The sequence below is a fragment of the Homarus americanus genome, unplaced genomic scaffold (genome assembly GCF_018991925.1).
Source record: "Homarus americanus isolate GMGI-L3 unplaced genomic scaffold, GMGI_Hamer_2.0 scaffold19065, whole genome shotgun sequence".
Lineage (NCBI taxonomy): Eukaryota > Metazoa > Arthropoda > Malacostraca > Decapoda > Nephropidae > Homarus > Homarus americanus.
This window is the reverse complement of record NW_024757463.1, coordinates 1278902-1291018: the sequence shown is the minus strand read 5'-3', so window position 1 is coordinate 1291018 and position 12117 is coordinate 1278902. Positions and strand designations below refer to the sequence as shown.

Below are 12117 nucleotides of genomic sequence, written 5' to 3'. Positions count from 1 at the left end.
GCCCATTAGGACAAGGGTCTATAAGCTCTGGGGTCTATACGGGCAAACCATACCACCTCACCTGCCAAGTCCCCGTTACAACTCTTCTTATTGCTCGACCACCAATAGCTGTTAACATCAATACTATCCACCTCTCTTATCTTATCTTCCAGTTAATACTATTTTAAGTCATCAATCGGCCATAAATCGTCTCCATAGATCAATAATGGAGGTTAAGTTGGGTTATTGGCTGCCCTGTAGAGTCACCACCGTCTCATGTCGCTTTGTTTACTTCCTGGTGTTGTGTAAGGAAACATTCGACTATTATATGTATTTCCGCTTTATAATTCACTTAAAAATCAATTATAGCTTAAATAAATATCTTAATATTTAAAATATATTTATGTGTAAATATATATGTATAAAATTATTTAATTTATCTAAATTATTTACATAATAAGAACACAATATTTAAAGGTTGTTACATCGTCGAATACTCTTACATAAGGCATAACAAACAATGTTGAGAATAAACACGAACAAAGTGGAATTAACCATTTATTTCTTTATATTTATAAATATTCCTTCAATCATTAAATAAAAAAACTTTTATTTAAATATATGATAAAATAATAGTAACGATAAATTAGATATGTTTTAATTAATGACTGAAAATCAGATGATCGTGTTCGCGGTAATTTTACAACACTATAATGTTTACGTAATTGTCAACAGAGATCAATGGTACAAAGAATTTATATTATCCGTAAAAAAATATACTGTAATATATATATAAACTTTAAAGACTTAATGAGGAATATTATAAACGATTTCCATATTTAATTAAATAAACTAACGTACACATAATACATGAGGTGAAATATACCATACAAGATAAGGGAAAAATAATTATCTCATTTCTCTAATTTCTCATATAATTAGTGTCAACGTGTCATTAGTAGTCGTAATAAAGTAATTGATGGCAACCTAACCTAACGTCACCTAACATGACCTAAGGTAACATAATTTAACATAACCATCCCTCCTCCTCGTCACAGGCCTGGCACTAGAGACCTGCCACTCTTTGCCATAAACAGATAAAATGTCCCGGCAACTTTCCCCCCACACACTCATCATTCTCTCACTTTATATAACTTGACAGAACCTATGACCCTTCAGGCTTTTACGCCCTTAATGTACGAGTCATAAAGGTAATTATAAACTTTTCATACTTCCCTGTTGGGCGCTGTAAACGCTTCACCTTGCACAGGATGTAAGGGGGTGCCCAATAAACTAGCCCCCTCTGAATCTTTAACATAACCTAACCATTAAAAGAAAAGTGATAAAAAATAATCCATATTGACATAACCGGCAACTCAGACTATATAACATGATGGAGCTACAGATCTCGAGTCAGTATTTGTCCCCAGGGTCTACTGATAACACCCAACTACACAACAGGCAACGATAAACAGGTAGGTCACATCAACAGAACCACATAAAATTAACAGGCCATTCATAACAAAAACAGAAAAACGGATAATACAAACAGGTACTCAAGGGGTTAAGTCATACTCAAGGGGTTAAGTTATACTCAAGGGGTTAAGTTATACTCAAGGGGTTAAGTTATACTCAAGGTGTTAAGTTATACTCAAGGGGTTAAGTTATACTCAAGGGGTTAAGTCATGGTTTGAGGGTTGTTGAGTTTTAAAGAAATTTATTATTTATAATCCTGAATTTGATAAAGCAACTTAAAATTTAATATCCAGCTTATCAGAATTCATTAGCATGGTCTGATAACGTATCTAACTGACTCACTTAAGCTACCACACAAAGATGGATTCTCAAAGGTTCCTACGTTAAGTTTTCCTCCTAACTGGTGATGTGAGAACGTATCTAACTGACTCACTTAAGCTACCACACAAAGATGGATTCTCAAAGGTTCCTACGTTAAGTTTTCCTCCTAACTGGTGATGTGAGAACGTATCTAACTGACTCACTTAAGCTACCGCACAAAGATGGATTCTCAAAGGTTCCTACGTTAAGTTTTCCTCCTAACTGGTGATGTGAGAACGTATCTAACTGACCACTTAAGCTACCACACAAAGATGGATTCTCAAAGGTTCCTACGTTAAGTTTTCCTCCTAACTGGTGATGTGAGAACGTATCTAACTGATCCACTTAAGCTACCACACAAAGATGGATTCTCAAAGGTTCCTACGTTAAGTTTTCCTCCTAACTGGTGATGTGAGAACGTATCTAACTGATCCACTTACCACACAAGATGGATTCTCAGCCTACGTTATGTTTTCCTCCTAACTGGTGATGTGAGAACGTATCTAACTGACTCACTTAAGCTACCGCACAAAGATGGATTCTCAAAGGTTCCTACGTTAAGTTTTCCTCCTAACTGGTGATGTGAGAACGTATCTAACTGACTCACTTAAGCTACCACACAAAGATGGATTCTCAAAGGTTCCTACGTTAAGTTTTCCTCCTAACTGGTGATGTGAGAACGTATCTAACTGACTCACTTAAGCTACCACACAAAGATGGATTCTCAAAGGTTCCTACGTTAAGTTTTCCTCCTAACTGGTGATGTGAGAACGTATCTAACTGACTCACTTAAGCTACCACACAAAGATGGATTCTCAAAGGTTCCTACGTTAAGTTTTCCTCCTAACTGGTGATGTGAGAACGTATCTAACTGACTCACTTAAGCTACCACACAAAGATGGATTCTCAAAGGTTCCTACGTTAAGTTTTCCTCCTAACTGGTGATGTGAGAACGTATCTAACTGACTCACTTAAGCTACCACACAAAGATGGATTCTCAAAGGTTCCTACGTTAAGTTTTCCTCCTAACTGGTGATGTGAGAACGTATCTAACTGACTCACTTAAGCTACCACACAAAGATGGATTCTCAAAGGTTCCTACGTTAAGTTTTCCTCCTAACTGGTGATGTGAGAACGTATCTAACTGACTCACTTAAGCTACCACACAAAGATGGATTCTCAAAGGTTCCTACGTTAAGTTTTCCTCCTAACTGGTGATGTGAGAACGTATCTAACTGACTCACTTAAGCTACCACACAAAGATGGATTCTCAAAGGTTCCTACGTTAAGTTTTCCTCCTAACTGGTGATGTGAGAACGTATCTAACTGTCTCACTTAAGCTACCACACAAAGATGGATTCTCAAAGGTTCCTACGTTAAGTTTTCCTCCTAACTGGTGATGTGAGAACGTATCTAACTGACTCACTTAAGCTACCACACAAAGATGGATTCTCAAAGGTTCCTACGTTAAGTTTTCCTCCTAACTGGTGATGTGAGAACGTATCTAACTGACTCACTTAAGCTACCACACAAAGATGGATTCTCAAAGGTTCCTACGTTAAGTTTTCCTCCTAACTGGTGATGTGAGAACGTATCTAACTGACTCACTTAAGCTACCACACAAAGATGGATTCTCAAAGGTTCCTACGTTAAGTTTTCCTCCTAACTGGTGATGTGAGAACGTATCTAACTGATCCACTTAAGCTACCACACAAAGATGGATTCTCAAAGGTTCCTACGTTAAGTTTTCCGCTTCTATTTAAAACAGTAGAGTATATTTGACCATAAGCAAAGTCATTTTGATATAGAAAATCCAGACCATATCTAGTTATATAAATTACATAACCAGCATTAACTGGTACTAAAAAATCACCCACGCCCATGGATTAGACATGATACTAGCTAGGATTAGTTGAAAGACGGTTATCCCTGGTGTATGATGATTTAACCCCTTGAGTATGATGATTTAACCCCTTGAGCATGATGATTTAACCCCTTGAGCATGATGATTTAACCCCTTGAGTATGATGATTTAACCCCTTGAGTATGATGATTTAACCCCTTGAGTATGATGATTTAACCCCTTGAGTATGATGATTTAACCCCTTGAGTATGATGCTATTATATTCAATGGGTTAAGTAAGAAAGGAGGTTACGTTAGGTTAGGTTAGGTAACATTTTTTTGCACATTTTCTTACGTATATTGCTTATTTGGGACATATTTCACCTAATTTTTGGCGTATTTTTCATAATTAGACACATTTTTACGTTTTTTTTGCTACTTTTTACGTTTATGGCTAATTTTTATGCATCTTGGCCTTTTTTACATGTTTGGCTATTTGTTTACGTTTTTTGGCCATTTTTACACATTTTGGCCTTTTTTTTTACATGTTTGGCTATTTTGTTACGTGTTTGGCCTTTTTTTACGTTTTTGGCTATTTTTTCAGGTTAAACCATGGTCCGTGTTGGGAGGATCGGCTGTAGGCTGAACAGATGGACTTCCAAATGCCTACAACGCGTCCTGGTATTGTGTTGTGTTGTGTTGTGTGCTGTATAGAGGGTAAGTGTGTGTGTGTGTGTGTGTGTGTGTGTGTGTGTGTGTGTGTGTGTGTGTGTGTGTGTTCCTCCTTCGTTCTGTCTGTCTGTCTCTGTTTTAGGCATTTATAGTGTACATGTGTGTATTTGTGTGTGTGTATATGTATGTATCTGTGTGCGTGTGTGTATCTATGTATGTATAAGTATATGTATGATTTATAAAAATATTTACCATTCAATTATTTTTATCATTACTTATAAATAGACTTTTTGTAAGTTACTTAGACAATTCCTTTAACCTGATTGGTGGAAAATTCATAACAAATAAAATGGCGGCACTAATTACTTAGTTTAAGGTGATTATAGTTTAAACCTAACCTAACCTAACCTAACCTAACCTCAAATCCGAAAGTAATCATAGTATTTAATTTTTCAGCCTACCCATCCTCTCTGACCAACACAGCCTACCTGATGTAGTGATGGGTTGTCAGACCACAGCTTACATCTCAGAAACTCTAGGCCTTCCCTAGGTCAAGTGTAGGGTAACTCTGCGGTTGACCAAGGATTGTAAACCAACTAGCTCCCCCTCCCATGTCACACATGTAAGAGGGCACCAGCCGGCTCTCTCCCAATATACACAATGTCCTACACCGCAGAGGGGGGCCAGTCTTGACCCGACATTAGGAGGGGTCAAGTGTAACTCTGCGGTCGACCAAGGATTGTAAATCAGCCTAGCTCCCCTCCCATGTGACATGTGGCCCCAACAAAACATGTAAGAAGGCACCAGCTGACCCTCTTCCGATATACAATAACCTACTCTCTGAACAAAGGCCGGACCTGACCTCACAATTAGCCAGGTCACTTGTAACCCTTGGAGCCCAACTCAAGGCCTCTCGTGTTACACGGCCCCACCTGACGACTTCTCCTTACATCTCAGAAACTCCAGTCTGACCCGACGTTTGGGAAGTCAAGTGTAGGGGAACTCTCACGGTTGCTCTCCCAATATACACATGGCCCCACCTGATGACTTTCCCAGATAGTTCTGAAAAGTCCAGGCCTGACCGCACATTTGCGGGGTCAAATGTAAGGAGACCCTTCGCCGCCCCCCAGGCCAGCTGAACCTGACGGCTCGCTTCCCAATATATAGGACGTCCTGGTCCTCCCTCCACGATTCGCAGAGAAGTAGTTGTCTTGTAACAAGGTGGCCAGCTACGACACCACTAGTGCTGCTCCAGCGAAGTCAGGGCCGGAGGCAAGCCGCCTCCGGTCAGGACCGAGACTTCCCTCCGGTGTCCCAGCTAAGCAGGCGCCCTCCCGACACCAGTGGTCCCGCTAAGCAGACTACCTGCTAGGCCTCCCCTAGGTCACGTGAGTGTTTGTCAGAGCTTTCCATGGGATGAGTTACTTACGTGGGAAGTGTATTCATTTCATGTTCGTGTCCGAGAATCAGAGTGTCTAGTAACGTAATATGATGTCCTAGTAACGTAAACATAATGTCCTAGTAACTTCAATAGAAGGTGTTATTAATGTGTCCATGTCATGTCGTTAATTAATAAAGAGTTGTAACGAAGCAGTGTTTGAGAAGTCGCCCTTAAGACGTAATAGAAGTGTATTGACGTATAAGATACGATAAGTGTACTGACAGTGTAAATAACTATCACGGCCACGCTACCAAAGTCTTCCTCTCTTTATACTCTTATACTATCAATATTCTACCTATATGTAATCTTCTTCTTGTGAGTTTTGTCTCATTACACTGACCTGCAAAGCCTATCTGACCTACCCATCCTCTCTGACCAACACAGCCTACCTGACCTGCAAAGCCTATCTGACCTACCCATCCTCTCTGACCAACACAGCCCACCTGACCTTCACAGCCTACCTAATCTGCCCCAAGTGTACAACCTACCAAAAGTTCCTCAACACGGGCCAAACACCTTACCTAAACAGATCATAAAAACCAAACCCTGTGTTAAATTTCCTCCTCTATACAATATATTATTTAGTAACATTTATTGGCAAGTATATAGGAGTAACGAGACTATTATCTATATCTATAATGCATTTTACGATAACCGAACGCTAGCTAATCCGAAACCAATAATAAGAGTTTTAACTATGGTCGATCGGATTTGGTTTAATGTTAAGGTTTATTGTGTGTTGTGGTTTAATATCGACTTACCTGTTGTAGTTAGAGTGAGTGGGTTTAAGTATATGTGGTATAAGACCTGGGGTAATTATAAAGATGGTTTATTACAGCCTTATATGTTAGAGTGCCCAATACCAACTGAATATAACCACTTGGTACCTCTATCTATGTCACTTATTGAACAACCTTGTTACCAACCCACTAACAACCTTAGGGTAATTAACAAGCAGCCTGTTAATGGGAAGAAAAATGACTTTGTAGTTTGTGTTAAAGGATTGTTATATGGTAATAATGATCAAAGTGTGAGGTTAATTGAGTGGTTAGAGGTGTTATTTCAATTAGGGGCTAACAAGGTCGTTATCTATGACCTGAATATCCCTTACAATATGACCCGTGTGCTTAACTACTACCAGAAACGAGGTCAAGTTCAAGTGATCCCATTGACCTTACCTGGATACCTACCTAACCTAGCTAGTATAATGAGTCAATATTTAAAGAGGAAATACACCACCAAACGACAGAACGAGGTGATTCCCTATAATGATTGTTTGTATAATAATATGAATCTATATAAATTTGTGGTATTATTAGACACCGATGAATTTATAATGCCCAGGAAAGCAAAATCATGGAAAGATGTAATAAGCCTCGTCGCCCCTAAGGCATTATCAGGTCAGGAGCATACTAAATCATCTTACTGTGCTAGGAATATTTACTTCCTTGATTCTATGCAAAAAAAACAAACAACCTCAAAATATATCCCCAAATTCATGTATTTCACCAACAACCTCTATCGAGCTGTTAACTACACCAAACCAGGGGCTTATGTCAAATGTTACCACGACACCGAGCGAGTATTAACCTTGCACAACCACTACCCGTTCTCCTGCCTTCGAGACCACTGTTCGAATCCCTCTATACCTACAACTATCGCCCATCTACAGCATTATCGCTCTGGGTGTGTAAACGAGCTCAAAAAACAGTGCCATATCTTCCTAAACAAAACGCGTGTGGATGACGGCATTACTCGCTTCAGTAAAGCTATTGTTCACAACTCTTTACGCACACTCAGACATCTAGGAATGTTTATGGGTTAGTTAATTCAGTTCCATACCATAACACCGTCCTATGAACTGTCAGTTAAGAGAGACTGTGTTAAGTGATAAGTCTTAAGTCTTATCAATAATTATAAAAAAAAATCCCCAGGTAAAAATTCCTTCTTTCCAGGATTAATTTTATTATGACGTCAATGTCAGTGACTCATATACCTGTGTAACTTGTAAATGATTATATGTAAGCTTCTGAAATAAATGTGTATCTTGTAAATTATTATATGTAAGCTTCTGAAATAAATGTGTAACTTGTAAATGATTATATGTAAGCTTGTGAAATAAATGTGTAACTTGTAAATGATTATATGTAAGCTTGTGAAATAAATGTGTAACTTGTAAATTATTATATATAAGCTTGTGAAATAAATGTGTAACTTGTAAATTATTATATGTAAGCTTGTGAAATAAATGTGTAACTTGTATGTAAGCTTGTGAAATAAATGTGTAATGAAATAAATGATTATATGTAAGCTTGTGAAATAAATGTGTAACTTGTAAATGATTATATGTAAGCTTGTGAAATAAATGTGTAACTTGTAAATTATTATATATAAGCTTGTGAAATAAATGTGTAACTTGTAAATTATTATATGTAAGCTTGTGAAATAAATGTGTAACTTGTAAATTATTATATGTAAGCTTGTGAAATAAATGTAAGTTAAATTATCTACCAATATCTGTAATCTATATCTTATTATTATTAAAATTTACAAGTATTTGGTTATGACAAAGTGTAAACCAATAATTTAGAAGGATGTTGAAAATAAATGAAATTCTTCCCATAAAAATACGCGACAAACATCATCAATAATAATAATACCATCAAAACAACAATAATTCCTTAACTAATTAATCATATTTACATAATTAATCAGAAATTCACAAAATAATTAGGTTAGATTAGATTAAGTTAATACTCTAGTTAGATTAGATTAAGTTAGTACTCTAGTTAGGTTAAAATTACGGTGTTTAATCAAGGGGTAAAATAAACTAGGGTGTCTAATCTTCAGGTAATTGACAAAACTTAAATTACTTACCCTTTCATTTTAGTTGTGTCAGTCAGCTCTATGAATGCTGGTCTTGTGTGTTTGGTTGAGTGCTGTACGAGAAGTTTTCCATTGATCGGCAACGTGTGTTTGGAAACGTGGTTGGGTGGTTGCCAGACGTACGATTTTAGCTGTAATGATGTTTTAGGTTTTAGTAAATACATTTAATCCATTATATAGATAGATATATATATAGACAGATAGATAAATAGATAGATAGATAGATAGATACTCATAACACTAGCATACATATCTGCTATTTAATAAACTTCAATAACAAGTTAAAAAATATATAAAATAATCACATAATTATTAAATAAACGTATAAAAAATAGTTCTAGACTAACCTGTACTCCAGACTGGCGAAGAGAAGCCTGGCGAACGATGTCTTTCACCTGCCAAGTTCTTTGAAGCATTTGGTCGATAATCATGAATTTATTTGTTTAATTTATTCCACGATTTTAAATATTTTCTAAGATGAAAGTAATGTATTTTGTCTATATTGTTGTTAGTCCTAAGGCTCCGAGTCTAATTTAGGTAATAAAACCTCCATTAAAAGAAGAATTTACTAATATTAACGATTACATAGGGAGAATAGGCAGAGCCATTAATAATTCGTAAAATTACATTAATTATCCCTTAAATATTAAAGTTTTCTATGTATATGTTGAAATAGATTAAAATTACATGCGTTATACCTTAATTATGCTTTCTGTAACTGCTTAATTTTGTTATATATCTAAAAATGGCGCTAAAATATATCAAAACACTTACACAAATACATTTTAGTTATTCCAAGTTGGGAAAAATTATTAATACCGAACTACATTTTATCCGGACCGAAGTTAGGATAATAAATTCTAGTGAAATGTATTGACTCGTAATTTAAAGCTATGGTACACTTGTTATGTACCCCGGCACAGCCTCGGTACACTTATGGTACACTTGTTATGTACCCCGGCACAGCCTCGGTACACTTATGGTACACTTGTTATGTACCCCGGCACAGCCTCGGTACACTTATGGTACACTTGTTATGTACCCCGGCACAGCCTCGGTACACTTATGGTACACTTGTTATGTACCCCGGCACAGCCTCGGTACACTTATGGTACACTTGTTATGTACCCCGGCACAGCCTCGGTACACTTATGGTACACTTGTTATGTACCCCGGCACAGCCTCGGTACACTTATGGTCCACTTGTTATGTACCCCGGCACAGCCTCGGTACACTTATGGTACACTTGTTATGTACCCCGGCACAGCCTCGGTACACTTATGGTACACTTGTTATGTACCCCGGCACAGCCTCGGTACACTTATGGTACACTTGTTATGTACCCCGGCACAGCCTCGGTACACTTATGGTACACTTGTTATGTACCCCGGCACAGCCTCGGTACACTTATGGTACACTTGTTATGTACCCCGGCACAGCCTCGGTACACTTATGGTACACTTGTTATGTACCCCGGCACAGCCTCGGTACACTTATGGTACACTTGTTATGTACCCCGGCACAGCCTCGGTACACTTATGGTACACTTGTTATGTACCCCGGCACAGCCTCGGTACACTTATGGTACACTTGTTATGTACCCCGGCACAGCCTCGGTACACTTATGGTACACTTGTTATGTACCCCGGCACAGCCTCGGTACACTTATGGTACACTTGTTATGTACCCTGGCACAGCCTCGGTACACTTATGGTACACTTGTTATGTACCCCGGCACAGCCTCGGTACACTTATGGTACACTTGTTATGTACCCCGGCACAGCCTCGGTACACTTATGGTACACTTGTTATGTACCCCGGCACAGCCTCGGTACACTTATGGTACACTTGTTATGTACCCCGGCACAGCCTCGGTACACTTATGGTACACTTTTATGTATATTTTCACATCTTTGAGGTTAAAAAGTAGTTTTAAATGATAAAATACTATAGGCCTAGGTCCGGCTTGGTGTCACAGCCTATATACGAAATAAAGCGGCTTTATTTTAGTATAGGCTGGCTTATATCCGGCTTTATAACTAGAAGAAATTAAACCAATAGTTTATTAAGACTGTAGTGTCGGTAACCGCACTGAAATTAACTACCATTGCGCCCTTACCGACTAATATCACGATGCGCTTCATATGGCAACACCGCGGTGCATGCAAGATTAAATTAAAATATAAATTATCTTACATTAATATTAACAGCAACGATGACAATTAATATTATATATATATGCTTAATATTTCTCTATTTTTGTGTCTAATTGTGGATTAAAAAATTTATTTGAGTACAGTTTAAGAGTTGCCATTTAGAAATATTTACATTATTATTATACGTGTTATTGAAAGGTGTATTACCCTTTAAAGGTGTTTATTTACACTTGTCAGCTGTTGTTTGTTGACATGCAAACTCGTGACGTAACCAATCGTTTGTTTACATCCTACTAATGACGTCACAGCCGCCATGATGGCTTTCGGGCATAATATTCATATACATAAAATTCATACATAGACATTATTTAACATTAGTTATAGTTAATATATAATAAATATATAAAAGATTAATATAACTGGGTAATATTATGTGCGTGAGATGCCATTATGGAAGAATTTATTCACATTTATTAAGTTTAAAAATATTAGACAAAATTAAATTATAACTTAAAATACTAAAATATTTACAAATTTACTTTATAAAATAGTTAATAATAGAGACATCTTACCTCGGGCGGTGATTGGCTGGAATATACCAAGGTCCTCGATGCTCATTGGCTGAGTCATTCCCGTGGGCCAAAAAGCATGATAGTGATCTCAACGCTGATTGGTTATTTACATAAAGTTTGGGAGAGAGGCGACCAATGACTTACTCCGCATATAAATCTCCCTCCCCCCCTCCCTCCCCCCCCCCTACAAGTGAGGTAAGTGAGGTGTCTTGGAGCTCTCACTTTCCCTCAAAATTGGATGGCCTTATATAGGAGGGTGGGAGGGAAAGTAGGAACATGTAAGTCTTCAGAAAATCATTATTGGAACATTGTTTTGGATGGCCTACGAACCTAAGTCAATTATGATTATTATTATTATTATTATTATTATTATTGTGTTTTAGGCACATTATTTAGCCAATCAGAGCCAGAGTTTGACAATGTCTTAACCAATAGGACTGTGCGTTGAAAAATCGTAAGAAAATGATCACAAATAAACGTAATTCCCACCAAATCTTATGTTCAAAATAGCCGCCAAGTGTCACTGAAACTTTAGGTGACTTCAAAATAGCCGCCAAGTGTCACTGAAACTTTAGGTGACTTCAAAATAGCCGCCAAGTGTCACTGAAACTTAAAATGACTTCAATATGGCCGACAAATTACACTAAGACTATAGATACGTTTTTGCCCTTAAGGGGAGACAAAATGGCGGCCAATCTGTACTGTGACTGTAGTTAATACGTTTTCTTATAG

The 12117-nt window shown here is 37.5% G+C and overlaps 1 protein-coding gene and 1 long non-coding RNA gene across 2 annotated transcripts; both read left to right on the top strand.

Annotated features, from left to right (window-relative positions):
- The first annotated feature begins 1382 nt into the window (after positions 1–1382).
- LOC121857558 lies at positions 1383–4824 on the top strand. Its single transcript, XR_006087232.1, has 3 exons — positions 1383–1454; positions 4263–4375; positions 4787–4824. It is a non-coding gene; the product is annotated as an uncharacterized LOC121857558 (long non-coding RNA).
- A 1284-nt stretch (positions 4825–6108) lies between these two features.
- LOC121857557 lies at positions 6109–8018 on the top strand. The gene has a single exon (XM_042353639.1). The coding sequence runs from the start codon at positions 6469–6471 to the stop codon at positions 7594–7596; it is 1128 nt and encodes a 375-aa protein (XP_042209573.1). The 5' UTR covers positions 6109–6468; the 3' UTR covers positions 7597–8018.
- The last annotated feature ends 4099 nt before the right edge of the window (positions 8019–12117 follow it).

Bases quoted from the DNA above. Each gene is read 5' to 3' on its own strand.
- LOC121857557 (XM_042353639.1), top strand. From the start codon at position 6,469: ATGGTCGATCGGATTTGGTTTAATGTTAAGGTTTATTGTGTGTTGTGG.